At 41.7% G+C, this 16,468-nt stretch overlaps 1 protein-coding gene across 1 annotated transcript in view; it reads left to right on the top strand.

Annotated features, from left to right (window-relative positions):
* HCFC2 (host cell factor C2) overlaps positions 1-16,468 on the top strand; it is a 39,628-nt gene that overhangs the window by 7,101 nt on the left and 16,059 nt on the right. Inside the window, exons 2-9 of the mRNA XM_060245589.1 lie at positions 2,083-2,231; positions 3,257-3,417; positions 4,903-5,111; positions 6,172-6,256; positions 9,546-9,649; positions 10,380-10,568; positions 13,463-13,642; positions 15,876-15,925. Of these exons, the coding sequence (XP_060101572.1) occupies positions 2,083-2,231; positions 3,257-3,417; positions 4,903-5,111; positions 6,172-6,256; positions 9,546-9,649; positions 10,380-10,568; positions 13,463-13,642; positions 15,876-15,925 (1,127 nt within the window). The remainder of the gene's footprint in view (positions 1-2,082; positions 2,232-3,256; positions 3,418-4,902; positions 5,112-6,171; positions 6,257-9,545; positions 9,650-10,379; positions 10,569-13,462; positions 13,643-15,875; positions 15,926-16,468) is intronic.

Raw genomic sequence — 16,468 nt, 5'->3', positions numbered from 1 at the left:
TCTAATGAAATAGTGATGTTCTAGAGAAATGGTTGACCTTTAAAATGAGATACTATCACCTTAGAAAATGTCAGAGGTGAGTAGGGTGCTGGATATAGAGAGAGGATTCATTCAGGGATTGTTTGCATGTTTATGTACACAGTTGTAGTAGCCCTGTCCACAAGATATATCTGTGTTCAGGGCCACTGCATATGAAGGCTTAGTCAGCATAGGGTTCCCCCAGTATGGTTATGATCATGCAGGTGGGATTGAAGAAAGGTTCTAAGTACCTCTGCCTAGTGTCTGTCCAGGACAGTAGGAGTAGGGGGCAAAGTACTAGGTAGGTGGGCAAGCAGCGGTGTTTAGGTTAGGGAGGGGGACAACATAGGAGAAAGTTTATATTTCGTGCAATCTGAATAACACTTCAGTGTGCTACTTTCTAGTATTTGGAAAGGGTGTGTGCTTGGGAGAGTGGAACATGTTGGTATGGGAAAATGTGTATGTATTGAGTGGGGGTTTCTAGCGAGGACCAGAGCATAAAGGGAATGTGGTGAGGATATTGTGTTTATATTGGCCTTATATGAAGTGGATGCTTGTAGTGCTGAGGAAGCTGTATAGGGGTTTTGCTAAAGAAGGGTAAGTTCTGGGGCTGCTTTCCTGAAGGAGAGCTTGCACTGAAGGCTCTGCATCTAAAAATGTATAAGTGTTTTCCATACTAAGGGGTTTTTGTTTTGTTTTTGGGGGGGGGGCGGTTGCTGTTAATCATGAAAGTCAAGTAAGATGAGGTTGGGGCATGGAGCATTCCTCCCCCCATTCCTGCCTTTCAGAGATGTTTGAGGGCTGAAAAGAGGCATGTAGGGACTTGATGAAAATAAGGCGATCTTAGGGTTTCTCTTAGCTATCCCCAGTCTTTGCCATATATTTTATGCTTGTTTTTTGGCTTGGTTGAGAAAATGCTATTGGCATGACTGATACTTTAATTTTAGCCTGTGATCTTCTACTTTCTAAACCAGGGGTGTCAAACTCATTTGTTATGAGGGCTGGATCTGACATAAATGAGACCTTGTCGGGCCAGGCCATGTGTGTCATAAAATGTAATGCCAAGTAGTGGAGACAGAAACTTTATAAAGGACACAGAGGCTGATACCAGACAGCCAGTTTGGGTCTGCTGCAAGCTGTCTCAAAGAGAGCCGGCCAGAAATCGAGTGACCCAGAGCTTCCAGATGGTGCACAGAAAAGGGGCGGGCCATGGGTGCCCAGGGAATGTCTGGAACGTTCATCCGTCCCATCCGCAGCTCTCCGGGTTCCTCCCGGCTTTCCAGATGGCCGGGGAGATGCCTCAGAGGCCCCCCCAGAAAAAAGGTACCACTTTGAAAGTGGTGCCTTTTTAAGCCGGCTCCCAGCAAGCCTGGGACGGGACCAGGGCGGGACAGGGATGGCAGGCAGATGCGAACGTGTGGATACACTTTTTTGGTCCACCTGCCTCCCGTCCCCCAAGCAGCTTTAAATGCCCATGTGGTATCACCCAGACAAACACAATTAAATATTTTAGCACTCTTGGAAGCTTTTGTACATAAGTTGCTTCATGTGCTGATCAGCCAGTGGAGAAAATAGAGGCTTTGCTCTGTAGCTCTTGTGTGATTGAGCAAGTTTGGCAAAGCAAGTAGTGATACAAAAGGAAGAAAATGAGAGAGAAGGAAGCAGCTGACAGTGAGTTGCTCATGGGCCTGATAGGAGCCCTCCGGGGGCTTCAGGCTGCATGTTTGACACCCCTGTTCTAGCTGATCCTTTAGTAGTAAATCAAGGGATTGAATATTCAGCTGTGATGTTACTTAGAAACTTTGCAGAAATGAACCAGGAAGAATTGTTTATTTGAGAACAAATATTCTAAAACACATAACTGAAAATTGTTGCATTTGTTAAAGTGAGGAGTCTTAGTATTCCATCTTTTCATTTCTTGCTCAGTAATAACAGCACCAGGCTACATTCCTTAATGTATTTATTTTCCCCTCTGGCTTTTTGTTTAAAATCTTTCAGTGGAGAACTTCACCCAGTGTAGAACCATACACATTAAAAGAATACCTTTTGTGTGTTCTGACCTAGCTACCAACCAGTGGTTTCTTCCTGCTGTTAGAGGAGATATTCCACCAGGCTGTGCAGCCCATGGATTTGTCTGTGATGGTACCAGGATACTAGTCTTTGGTGGCATGGTTGAATATGGAAGATACAGCAATGACTTGTATGAATTGCAGGTATGGGATCACTTACTCAGCTGTGGAGGGGGGAATGCAGATTTTGTTTAACCTATGAGAGGATAGCTCTTGTTTGTTTTTAGCATGGACCTGTATTGTATCTGCTAAAAAAGCACATAGTGCTTTAAAACCTCTTTTCAGTACAAGTACATGCAACAAGCAAGTCCTAGCACTGTATAGCAGAAGGCTCATGTGGGGATCTGAGAAGTAGCTATTGCTAGATAAAACTATTTTGCTGGTGATAAAATAAACACCTTTGGGTCATAAAAGGGCCCCATTTGGTAAAAAGTATTGCCTTTGCTTTCTTTTGTACTATAAAGAAGGTGAAATTGACAAACTGCATAATGATGGGGTAATCTGTCCCAAGTATGTATATATCTGATGAATATCAATATAAAGTTTTCTTCTTATAGGTAATCTCAGCTAAGGTTGGAACCACATATTTAAATGAAATCAATTTGGCTTAGTTTCCCATTAGAATCGGTTCCCAGAGCCGAGTGCCAGGAGTGTAAGGGATATGTGTGTGTGTACCCATGGCTTTTTCCTTTTCTTTTTATTTCAGCCGTGTAGAACTGCCAGATTGCTTTTGTAGTACACAGAGGGAAGGAATCTTAAAAAGCAGTTTGATTGTTGGAAGACTGCTGAAGTAATTGGGGAAGGGAATCCCAATGTACAGGGAGAATCCAGCATACAGTGACCCAGTATAAATGTAGAGCTGACTGTTGATTTATCTGCTTTCTCGTTGCCCCTGCCCCTTCACACACACACAGAGAACTGGTAATCCAGAACTGGTTTGCTTTTGCCCTCCAAACCAGCACTGGAAACCACAAACAAACCACAATTTCCAGTTTTCTGTATGGAGGAAGAAAAACATAAATCAGAGCTCGAAGTGCTAATGTGGCAGCAATCTGGTTTGCCCCAGAATGGGAGGGGGGAAGGAGGGAGTATCTGTGTTCTTTGCTGTTCCTAAGTGTAACTTGTGATCTGGCTTAGGTTTCTGAACATGCTCCTCTTCTGTCTTCAAGGCAAGTCGATGGCTGTGGAAGAAAGTGAAACCCCAGAATCCATCAGCTGGCTTGCCGCCTTGCCCTCGCCTTGGCCATAGCTTTTCTCTTTATGGCAACAAGTGTTACCTGTTTGGTGGACTGGCGAATGAGAGTGAAGATTCGAATAATAACATTCCCAGGTAGAACTGGAACAGAATGGCTGGAGTTTCTTGTTTGTGTCTTTTAAACTGGTTAAAAGAAGGAAAGCAGTGCTGATAGGATTTCTGTTCAGAATATCTTAATGCTGAAGGAATATTCTGTGTTCCTCACATTAAAATTGATGAGCTCCTTATATCTGAACACCATGATCTTCTTTAATTTCGGAGCATTAATATTATTATTTACAGCAGCAATAAACTGGGGGGATTGCAATAAACTGGTGGGAAAGCACGATCACCAACTATCAGTGAGTGGTTTAAGAAAATGTGGCTTATTGCACTATTTCTTTTAAAGTAATGGAGAATTGTTTTCTGTATATATGTGTATATGTACTGGGTGAGTGCATGTTTGTATTGAAATAATAAAAATAAACCATACTTTTTAGAACCAAGGGTCCTATTTTTGTCCATTACTATTAAGAATGTTATGTTTCTGAAACATTGGTTGGTCATTTTGAAATACACTACCCAGATCAGTGTGGCTTTAGAAAAGTCACAATCTGCTGAAAGTTATGATATTGTAAAATCTTTCTCTCTCTCCCCCTCTCTCTATAAATTCTTACAATTAATTACTATTGTCTGATGAAGTGCACTTAGAGCACACAAAAGCTTACATTCTGAATAAAACTTTGTTGGTCTTAAAGGTGCAACTTGACTCTTGCTTTGTTCTACTGCTTCAAACCAACACACCTGCCCACCTGGATCTATCTTATAGCCTTAGAGATCAGGATGGGTTTTAATATGCTAATACTTCTACCTGCTTTAGCCCTCTTTAAGACACACAAGGCCAACTTGAATGGAATGTCTTGCCATGCTTCTGGAAGACACTTTGGCTACATTCTGACATCATGAGACACAGGTTGTATGAAATTTGCAGAAATTCATTGGGTTGACAGTGCTCCCTTCATGCTTGGAGTATGCCTGAAGGCCCTAATTTGCTATCACATGCAGATGCAGGAGAAACTGTTTGGTTCCTTCATCCCCTCCACAATTCAAAATTAAGATTACACTGAGGTTTAGAATTGCAGTTTGAGGAAGGAAAATGAACTTTCTATAGCAAGATACCTGCTTTCATATGCTATAGCAAATTTGGAGCTTGAGTCAAGACTTCCCAAACCTGCCTTGAGCCCAGAGAGAAAGGTGGAGATTTATAAGGCTTAAATTGTGCTGCATACATGAGGGGAAGACAGGGGAGTGTGTAGAATGCTGCAAAAAGCTGTGCTTTGTGCCTGTCATGATAGACATTTGAGTGCAGTCACAGATTTGGATTTTCTGTGACAAAATAATTAGAAAGTAATATGGAATCACCTCCTTGATTCTCTCATTAGTCCTATTAGCCATGTAGCTACACATATATTTATGTCACCAGCACTGTAAAAAATTACCACTTTTAGTAAAAGATGTATCTACAGTAGTTCCAGAAAGTTTGGTGATTTTCTCTCCCATATTGTTTCAATCTTGCATCAGGTACCTGAATGACTTCTATGAACTGGAGCTTCAGCATGGTTCAGGAGTCATGGGTTGGAGCATTCCTGTGACTAAAGGGGTGGTACCGTCTCCTCGAGAATCTCACACAGCCATTATATACAGTAGAAAAGACTCTGGAAATCCAAAGATGCTTATTTTTGGAGGCATGTCTGGGTGTCGACTTAATGACCTCTGGGAGCTTGATATAGGTGAGTACAATTAAATCACTAGTGAAGTGTTGTTGCTATTGGTACACTGAGGAGTAGCTATTTATTATGAATTTGCAGTTTTCATAAGAACATGGTATGCAGCCAGTGTGAACTTCATCTTTGGACTGTTTCACACATTACATAAGAGGAATACCTAGGTTTACAACTGCTTGTATTTTCAAGTGAGAGCTATAGCTAGTCCTGGCACTCTGACGTGTGTCCCAGTGTTGGTGCCACATTTTCATATATCTATCTATTTGATGTATTCACATTTAATGTTTGAAGAGGCCCTTATTCAGTGGAATTAATATATATATATGTGTATGTTAATGCCCATTACAACAGCCACCTGTGGGAAGCTGGAGTGATTTTTCAGGAATGTGTTGAAACATTCAGTAATACTGATAAAGAAACCTTCCACTACATTAAAATGTGTTCAGGTTTTGAAGGAAGTTGCACTGGCATGGTTTTAAAATTTGCTATATTCACCACTGCTGCAGCTTAAAATCTACTTTTTCAGCATTTCACAAACCGCATTAATGTAGAATTTAGGCAGATGTGTTATCACTGGCTAAAGTCCACGTGCCTTCCTTGAGTCTTGCACACATCTACACAAAGTCAGTGAATCTGGTGCCTGGAGATTGATTTTGCACTTTGTCAGTTACAATTACATAAACCTTGTCTGAATGCATCCTGTCACACTCTTTGGGTGTCAGTTTCAAAATGGTGTGTGGATGTTCCACTGCAAGTACTGAAAAGACAGTGCAGTTTTCAACTGTTTTAATAGCTACAAATATTTGACTATGATATTTGAGTGTGTGCATATATTTGTGTTTTTATTCTTCTGTGTTATTCACACATTTTATAAATGTTTAGTGCCTGTAAATATGTACTTCAGAAGGTTCCTCTGCTCTTCCTTATTCCCTTTTGAATCTATATTCGCAGTTTCCTGAAACCTGAATAATGCCTCGTGCTTGTAGCTTGTTAAGATGTAGTTCAGAAATGTTCTTAGCAGTCATCCTTCAACATGCTTTCTCTTTTCTGTTTTTCCCCTCAATAGAAACAATGGCCTGGTCGAAACCAGAAACTAAAGGGACAGTGCCACTTCCCCGTAGTCTCCATACAGCCAATGTAATAGGAAACAAGTATGTCTGTTGTTAAAAGCTCACCTATAGAAAGGTACACCTAGTAGGAGACTGTTACTCTAGTGTCTGTATCTAGAGATCCTGCCAGTATCCATCTCTATGAAATGTAGTGTTAGGCTTATGAAAACCTCTCCTACGGATTGACGTTCTTAGCTGTGGGATTTTCAAAGCCCAGCTATACTCTTTGTATTTGGGTGAAGAGTTCAAAACTTCTAGTATTGTGTTTTTTGATGGAAACATTTCATTTTCTTTCGTTATCGTTACTGGATGGAAGGCCTGAATAATCTTTTTTTTTTTTTAAGTAAATCTATCTAGTAATTTCCAGAGCTTTGGTTTTGTACTTGAATAAACAATGTATAAGGTGATGTTAGAAAAGAGTTCATAGTTGCCATACTATGCAATATCTAGAAAAAACCAGCATCTTAAGTATTAAATATTATAGAAGCTACAGTTTATTAGCTGAAATAAGGGTCTCTTATGGTAGGTAATAACTTTGATAAGTACTTTTGATTGCTGTTGGTACTCCATTAAACACTTACAGAGCATCAAACATAGTCATATATAGATTTCAGCAGTGTTCTACTGAGGATCAGGACTTGGACTGACCTTCTCTACCATGTCCTTTTGACTACCCAACACTGCAGGCCTGTAGCTATGGGCAACGCAGGCCCCACCAATCAAATCCCTTTATGGCCCCACCAACCAGTCCCCTGTTGCTTGTCGCCGCTCTGTTCAAGAGGCCTTAACCCCTTTCTTTCTCTTCCCCCGCCCCCTTACCATCCAGCCTGATAAAAAATGCAGGGAAAGATGAAAGCTTGTGCATAATTTTGTGATAATAGAAGGGATAACGTGACATTTGGTTTTTTTAGGGGCATTAACAGAATATTTTGAGAGTTGACAATGAGAGTCCAGCCCCATGGCCACCCTAAACAAAAATCCTGCCTGTGGCCCCACCAAATTTGTAATCCTGGCTGCGGGTCTGCAACACTGTCTCTTCTAGTACCCATCTGTGTATTAATATGAGCTACAGTTGAGGTGCTAATGAACTGTATCTAGTTCTTCTGCTGCAGACCATCACAGCTACCCTTCTGAAACCATGCTTTATAGGTCACATTTGCATAGAGACCTATGCTAGTATGGTGTGGTACTGGGGAAACAGGGAGAGCTGACTTTAAATATGCACTACTGTGTAATTACTTTGGTGACTTTGGACCAGTCCCTTTCTCTCAGCCTAACCTAGGTTGTTGTGAGGGAATAAATGGAGATTGGGAGAACATATATACCACCATGAGCATTCTGTAGGAGGAGATGATAGATTATAGAGTGCAGTAACAATCAGTACATGAGCTATGCAAACACTGTAATACATGGGTTATACATACACAGTATCCAGTGTATGGGTGTCACAGAAGTCCAGGAAGTGTCAGGGCAGGATCTTGATCTCCCCACTGAGTGCTGGCTCAACCATCTGTCTAGAGCTCTTATTTAAAATGCCGAGGATTAATGGATGCCTTATAAACTTCATTAACATAATGGAAATCTAGCATCTGAGCTCCCTAACGCAACATAAATGTTTTCATTGTTAAGATCAGTGGCAGAATTGTACATTGCATGTCACTTTTTCATACATGTCTTATCTAGCTTTTATGCTGAACGCCCTGTATTCAAGGAACTGATCAGGTCATAACTTCAGTAATGCTGCAGCATCTCATACCTTCAGATCATGTATATGGCCCTTGCTAATGCTGTTTGGTTATAACCATCTTCTATTGGTAGTTATACCCAACAGCTTTGGTAAAGGTGAATATTTTAACAGTGAATAATATATTATGTAATACACTATCGTACCTAAATATGTTAGTTATGCATGGTTTTTAAAACATTTTGGGTTGCTTACAGAGGTTTGCAGGTAACCACATTGTAATCTGCAGGTAATCTAGAGCATCCATCAACCTAGGAAGGGAAACTCAACCACGTCACTTCAGCTTCCTACTAACAGTTGTTGGCAGAGGTCTTATTCAGCTGTCTTATCATGTGATTGATTGTAGACAAAGACAACCTTAACACATGAATGCTGACCACAGTGAGCAGCCATGTGCTGGGTCAGTGGTTGAGAGAATTTTGCTTGTTTTCAAATGCTAAATAGTTTTGCTAATTGACAGATATGGTTTTTTGGGGATGTCCTGTCATTATGACTTGCAGTCAGTTCAGGTATACTAAATTCCCCTCCAGACACTGAAATCTGGTGTTCTCGGCTGCTCCCAGTAGGCACAGCATAACTTTTTTAGTGAGCATGAAACAGGTGAACAAAAGGCAGCTGCAGCTTCAGCTGCCTTCCTCTTTGCTTAAAAGGGTTGCTTCTGAGCAGGGCTTTTTTTGTAGAAGGAACTCCTTTGCATATTAGGCCACACACCCCTGATGTAGCCAATCCTCCTGGAGCTCACAGTAGGCCTTTTAAGAAGAGCCCTGTAAGCTCTTGGAGGATTGGCTACATCAGGGGGGGTGTAGCGTAATATGCAAAGGAGTTCCTGCCACAAAAAAGCCCTGCTTTTGAGCTCAAGATCCCTGGAGGAGTTCAGAGCACCTTCTTGCTCCTGTTGCACATGGAAGGAAGTCTTTGCATGGCCAGAAGCTCTGGCTTTGCGCCTCTGTGCTTTTCAAAAACCAAAGGAAGTGTGGAAACAAAATTCAGTGTGAGCTGATAGGAAAAATGCTGGGACAAACAGCTCAATGCCCCCCGCCCAATGCCAGGGCTAGCTATCCCAGCCATATTTAAATCTTGTTTCATTTATTTGTACCATTTCTGCTAACATTGCAGGAGTTTCAATTTGTTTTTGAAGGACATTTATAGCATGAGGCATTTCTGATTTTATGACACACTCCATAAAATGCTTATGAGGAAAACTCCAGATTACGCCATGGAGATATTGTATTAATAGTATTTTAACATATTTTGTTTTTTACAGTGTAACTTCTAAGGCAACTGTTACAGTGCAGTGTATTTTTAATGACTTCCAAGAGATTATGGCAGTGATCTGGCAAGCAAATAGCTCTCTCCCCAGTTTTATGGGCTGTCTTTTAAATTTTCCAGAGCTCCTTCATAAGACAGCTTTCAGTGTGGCATGGGGGAGGGAATAAGGCTCCAGTTTTAGTTAGTAAAGGTAAGGGCAAAATAATATGGAATAGTCTGAGAGATGAATGTAATAAACTTCAGAAAATAAATGTGGTTGTCTCTTCTCCTGCCCTCTCCTCTCCCTCTCCCTACTTCCCGGCACCCTCACATTTGCAGAATGTACATTTTTGGTGGGTGGGTCCCACAGAGCACAGAAGATGATATCTCGTCTCAAGACGGTGAATGGAAATGTACTGGCTCATTTTCTTACCTAAATCTAGGTTGGTGAACCTACATTTTTGTTAATATGAATCAGGTTTCATTTTGGAGTAGAAAACGCAGAGTTTGATTTAAGGATTCCCTTTTGATATAAGAGAGAAATCTTCCACTGGAGGAAGAAAGATCCCTTCCTTCGAAGAAGATTCCATGCTTTGCATTAGTTAAACCATTGGGTCCACTCCACAAGCCTTAAAAATGTCAGGAAGTCACAACTTACTTTGTTCTGAGGATTGTACTTGAGCTTCAAATAAATAAGTGGCTCTGTGTGGTTACAAAAATGGGGGGGGGGGGAAGGAAGATGAAATCAATAGCAGACTAAAAGCAACAATACTTACACACAGGGCTTTTTGTGTAGAAAAAGCCCAGCGGGAACTTATTTGCATATTAGGCCATACCCTCTGACACCAAGCCAGCCAGAACTGCGTTCCTGTGCATTCCTGCTCAAAAAAAGCCCTGCTCACACAATATGTAAAATATAAAATAACCTGATGGACCTTTGAGATCATATGAAATAGACTTTAAGGTCAGCTAGTTAGCATTCAAAACTTAAGGAACTGACTTTGAGTCCACAGATCAACCACTGTATTGCCATGTGGAGACTTGTATGTTCACTTGTATTTAATTGCTGCTATTTTATAGGCAGCAATGTTAAGTGAAATGTTAATAGAGTTCTTACTTTTGAAAATAGTTAATATATTAGTACTCTGATTTTGATCCTGTTTTATTTGCTAGATACCACAGAATGGGTAAGCCTAATTTCTGATTGTCAGGAAGACAAAAATACCTTGCTGCCAGGGCCAAGAGCTGGTCACTGTGCTGTCGTCATTGGTGCCCGCCTGTATATATGGAGTGGCAGAGATGGTTACCGTAAGGCCTGGAACAATCAAGTTTGCTGCAAAGATCTTTGGTATCTAGACACTGGTGAGTGACAGGTGTAACTCTGACAACATTGGCTGCATTGGCTACCAGTTGAGTACTGAGTCAGATTCAAGGTCTTGGTTTTGACCTTTAAGGCCTTGAGCTGTCTGGGACAAACATATCTGCAGGACTGTCTCCTCCATTACATCCCTGGTCGAGCGTTACACTCTTCTGGTAGTAATCTGCTTGTGATCCTTGGCCCTAAAGAGGGCCAGCTGTCCTTGACATGGGCCAGGACCTTTTTAGTCTTGCTCCCAACCTGATGGAACTCTCTGCCAGAAGGCATCCGGACCCTGCAGGACCTTATGCAATTCCACCAGGCCTGCAAGGCAGAGATGTTCTGCCAGGCTTTTGATTAAGGATAGCAACGGCTGGCACCTTTCCTTCCTTTTTTGTCCACCCCTCCCCCACCACCCCCATATACTCTGATACTTTAGAAGGATAACTTAATTAATGGGACACCACCATGGGTTTTTAAAGGGTTTTATTGGTTCAACTTCTTGAAATGTTTTAATTGGAATTTTGATTTTGTATTGTTTTATCTGCTGTACAGTGCCAGAGCCTGGCCTCGCCCAGGATGGGTGATCAAACAAGTCAAAATCATCATCATCATCTGCAGGCCCTTTTAAGGATCTGCCATTGAACATCTGAATTTTTTAAGATTTATTCTAAGTCTCCACTTTTAGAGACATACATGAGTATAGATATTATTATCGTCATTTTTGTATAAAAACTTCCTGTTGGTGGTGTTCAGCCTTTCCAGATGCAGACCCACGTTCAACCCCATGTAGCAGCCTGAGTTGCAGTCTCATGGTGAGGAAATCATGTGGTAGGAAGAGCTTGGTCGCTTAAGCCTAGGAGAGGTCAGCAGACCAAGGGGGGTTGGACTAGATGACCCTGGAGGTCCCTTACAACTCTATTATTCTATGATTTTATGAACTGTAGACAAGAAATACAAGCTGTGCATCAGGAGGTGCACTGTAGTGAGAGACAGACTAGCTCAAAACCTTTAAGAGACATGCACTTTTCCCTTCACCTACAACACCTTTATCTTGCTTCTTCCAGTTCTTCCCCTACTCATCCTGCTTGCCCTTCACCCCCACCATTGAGTGTTCCTTGCCTATAGTTGTAGCTCCTAGGCTTTCCCAGCCCACAAAAGGTCTGCTGTTTCAGGGAGAGAGAGGGGTTGTTGTTCACTGCAAGCCATTAGAGAACCAAGTAGTAGAGCTGGGCAATCCAGGTTAGGTCAAAAGAGAGAGAATGAAGGAGAGCTTTCTCGGGGGGAGCAGGTTCCTTGCTCTGTGGGAGGGGAGGGAAGAGGAGCAGCTGGTGGGCAGCAGGAGTGGACTTTGCTGGGAGGGGACATCTCCAAACTTGCCTGTACTAAAAAGGAGTTCTTCTCTTCCCCCTGTGTGTCCTGTTCTCATTGTCCTGCTGCTCCTCTCAGCAGGAGGCGTGACACTTTTGCTCTCCGAGAGTATATCTAGCAATGAGTCCTTCATAAAGCAGCAGCAAAAAAGAGTCTTTATAGTGACTCTTGACTCAGCAGGTGGAGCATCAGGACACACCTGAGAACGATCCTGGCCCCCGAGTTGAAGTTTTTTACAATATTAATGGTGAAAAGAGTTGTATAGATTAAATGCTTTGCTCAAGAGAGAGGAATTTACTGTTGGTTGTAAATGTCAACAGACTGGGGGAGATTTTAGTATGTCAGGTATTCTGAGTTGTTGGCAAAACAAACTTCAGCCACTTCTTCCCATCAACAGTTTTGTGATGGTATGGAGATAAAACCCTGTACAATTTTCTGTGCTGTGGTTTACTTTCTGTCTGGTTAGGTCAATGTCCTTTAGGCATGCGCCTGCAGGACAATCTGTAGAAGTGATTAAAAAAAAGAATTTGTTTTTGCAATTTATTTTAGATCTACCTTATGTTAAATGCTGTTTTAATGTTTCAGATATTTTGTTCACCACCCTGGCAACCCAATCTGGGCACAAAGACAGTATAGAAATATTTAAAATAAAATAACTAGCAGCAAACAAACTTTACCAAATCATAGAACAGTTTACCAGTAGCTTAATGAATCTTTTTTTAAAACCACCGTTAATTGTCTTGAAATTTTTCCTTTTCCTGGTACCTTATTTATCTGTATGATTTCCACTAATTATATCCTATTGCGAATCCCTCTGAAGCTGTTAATGCTGTGTTGGCCAATAACGGGACTGCTTGGGTATCCAGCCATCTCAGGTAGAACTAAAGAACATCCACTCTACTCTCTCCTCACCTCTCATACTTGCTGAAGCAGAGGGTCCAAGACTCAAGAAACATTTATTTATTTAGCTTAAATTTCTATTCCGCCCTCTCCGCAAGCAGACTCAGGGTGGATAACAATCAATTTAAATATTTACATTTACAATTTAAAAACCAATAAAATACAATTACAATTAAAACATTCTAAAAAACATTCTATGGTGCTGCCTTTAATATAGGTGGATTCTTTCCCTGATGGTGATCAGATAGTAATCCTAGCTCTTTAGAGCTGTAGGGTGGCAGTCTTCTCCCGGGTCAGATGTTAAATGCCTGTTGGAACAGTTCTGTCTTGCAGGCCCTACGGAAGGTGGAAAGATCCCGCAGGGCCCTTATAGCCTCCGGGAGGGCATTCCACATTCCTGGTGCTGCCACTGAGAAGGCCCTGGTCCTTGTAGATTTTGTGTCCCTGAACGCAGTGCTCGCTGGGGAACATGCAGAGAAAGGTGATCCTGTAGATAGGCAGGCCCCTGACCATAAGGAGATTTAAAGGTCAATACCAACACCTTGAAATGGACTCAGACTTCCCATTGTGCTGGGAAGTCTGTAAGCTGCAACATCTCAATGTAATTGTTCACTGTTCTCCTTTTAAGAGAAGCCACCTGCACCATCACAGGTACAGCTGATCAGAGCTACCACCAATTCCTTTCAAGTTAAATGGGATGAAGTTCCTACCGTTGAAGGGTATCTTCTTCAGTTAAGCTCTGATACACCGACACTTACAGCAGCTGAAATACCAATTACTATGGTACCCGAGACACCAAGTGCACAAGGTAATGTCATATGCTCAATCTCTCTCTCTCCTTCTACTTGAAAGTAAAGTTCTTAAAGCTCCCAAGGAACCCTGGGGAGTGGGTGAGGGAATAAAAAAGGAGAAAGGAAAATACTATATGAACTTGCTAGAATAGATGAAGTAGCACCATTGTGATTTTATCTGTCTGTTTTATTGTTTTACTGCTTTAACATTGTTATGTTGTTAGCTGCCTTGAGTCTTCATAGAATGGGTGAGATATAAGTCTAACATAATAAAGAAACAAATAATAAAAATGACCAGGCTGTATACTGCTGCCTCTCCCCACACCCCATTAGGTCCTGAGGATGGTGCCAAAGATCTCAGGCAAATTGGTCCTTCAGCATGCTGGGCAAGTTCCTGATGAACTGCTGCCCTGGAAGGCTGGTGCTGCTGGCTGGTGTCACATTCACCTTGCTTAGCACCATTTCACCTCAGCAGGGCAGGAAACTGGCTGCTTCCACTGAACATCTGCAGTTTAAGCGAGATGTAAGAGAAAGGGGAGGTGGTGACTTTGCAACAGATGGTGGAAGTCTGTGCCTTCCATCAGCCACAGTAAAAAAGGAGCCATTCCAAGTATGCATGGGAAAAAATTAATGAAATGCCCGCTTTATGAAATGTCTGACTTATGTATGTTTCAAAGTGTTATTCTTCAGGGAAACGGGAAGACACTAGAATGGAGGTCTTTGGCTGCAAAAATTCACCTTTCTTGGGAAATTGCTTTACATTTTTACATTTTACAGATATTTCCTTCCTTCACACACACAAAAAGGATCAGTACCTGGGACCCCAAGTTCTTTACAACTTTTACTGTTATCTGTTCTGTTCCTTTATTTCCCCTTCTTCTCTTTGTCTTTTAATCAAGGGTGGGGGAGGGGCAGAGAAACACTGGGAAGTAGCTTAGTATTGGTATTCAGACTTGCAGAGAAAGATCTCTTCTAGCACCTGCTTACCTGGCAACTTTTTAGTTGGAGGTGCCATGGAATGTGGGGTCTTTTGTAGGCAAAGAGCATGTTCTGCCACTGAGCCATCACCACTTCTTGTGGAAAAAACACTGCCAGAAAATGGAGTCTGTGTTGAGTACCCATTAATTGTCCTGTTCTGTACTGGGCTGAATCACAAACGTCATAGGCAGGCAGTCAAGAACTGAACATCAGGAACTGAACATCAGGGCTGGGGCAGAAGCCTTCTCCTTCTGAGGATTCTTCCTGCCATATACAGTCTGGGCCAGGGCAGATCTTGGCATTAGGAAAACCTTTTAAGGTGATTTGGTGAGTCCTTTAGTCTTAAGTCAGTACCGTTGTCACGTTTCCTTCTGTTCACCATTGGCCTAAGAATGCATCCTTGCTCATTTCAAATACACATGAGGTTCTTTCTGAAATTATGGATTTGGGTTGTGGGTTTTCCCTCCACTCCTTTTTGCTCAATAAGTGCTTGGTTTGAAGTCATCAAAGGGGAAGAATAATTGCACTGCTTCTTACCTGTTTTCATTTTTGAGTATGTCGTTACGAGAAATACAGTTTGTATGTGTGGTTTAACGATAGAATAGGGTTGGATCCCACTCATCTGTTCTGCTAAAAGTGGTGCCTTCCTATGATGCAAGAGGCTCTTTTGCTAGAGGAAGGAAGAAGGTATAGCAGAACATATTTGTGGGATGCAACACATAATCTCTAGCAACAGGAAAAGAAAGTAACCCTTAACTGTGCTCCAGTAGACTTCCAAACATCTTAGTTCTTTATGTAAACTAGTGATCCCTAGCCAAAAGATGTTCAGCTGTCCTCTACCAGAGCCAGAGCCTTTTCAGCCCAGGCTCCCACCTGGTGGAACTCTCTGCCCACTGTGGGACCTCATGCAGTTCCACAGGATGTGCAAGGCAGAGATGTTCCACCAAGTTTTTGATTGCGGACAGCACTGGGTTCCACCTATCTGGCACTCCCTTTCCCTTCCCCACCCTGCCTTCTTTCACTCACTGCGAGACAGTAATACACATTGTATTTATTTTGGTGCCATTTGATGTTACCTTTAACTTGTAATTATTTTACATTGTATATCTTCTATTGTTAATCACCTTGAGCTCTGTGAATTCAGGGAAGGGCAGTATATAAATTGAAATAAATAAATAAACTTTTCCTGTTGGCTTGTGTTTTACACTTACATGAGAGATGGTTCTTCCCTGTGGCAGAACCTCTAATTAATGAATATCATCCTTCCTCCAGGAATCAAGCTGGATCTTCGTAGCCAAACTATCAATAAAGTCCCTAACAATGTAAGTATAGATTTGGGAAGAATATAGGCTAGGATCTGGGAGACTCAAGTTTGGATTACTGAATGACCTTGGACCAGTCATACATGCTTAGCCTAACCTACTTCACAGAGTTGTTGTTAGGATAAAATGGAGGAGAAGAGAATGCTGTAAACTGCTTTGGGTCCCCCTACTTTGGGAAGAAAGGCAGGGTGTACATGAGGTAAGGAAATAAATAAACATTCTATGCATTTCTAATAAATTACACATTAATTGGTCTGTGTGATGTCTAGCAAGCAAATCATACTTGCGGATTCGGATAGTAACTAATTTTTAACAGCCACAATTTGAACTGAGCCTGGGCTGACAGGACAGTGTGGATGTTACCATCTACTGTAGAGCATTCTCCTTTTGCCCCTCTGTGCTGATTTCCTCACATTGTATAAGAATACTATAGATAGTACCATGATTGTTGCCCCATGAATCTGTCCTTATTATGAAAATTACCTGCAGGGGATCTGTAGGAGAGAGAGTGCAGTTTAATCCTTCCTATACCAGCTATTTGTT

The sequence above is a fragment of the Heteronotia binoei genome, chromosome 8 (genome assembly GCF_032191835.1).
Source record: "Heteronotia binoei isolate CCM8104 ecotype False Entrance Well chromosome 8, APGP_CSIRO_Hbin_v1, whole genome shotgun sequence".
NCBI lineage: Eukaryota > Metazoa > Chordata > Lepidosauria > Squamata > Gekkonidae > Heteronotia > Heteronotia binoei.
This window is presented reverse-complemented; position numbering and strand designations above follow the sequence as displayed.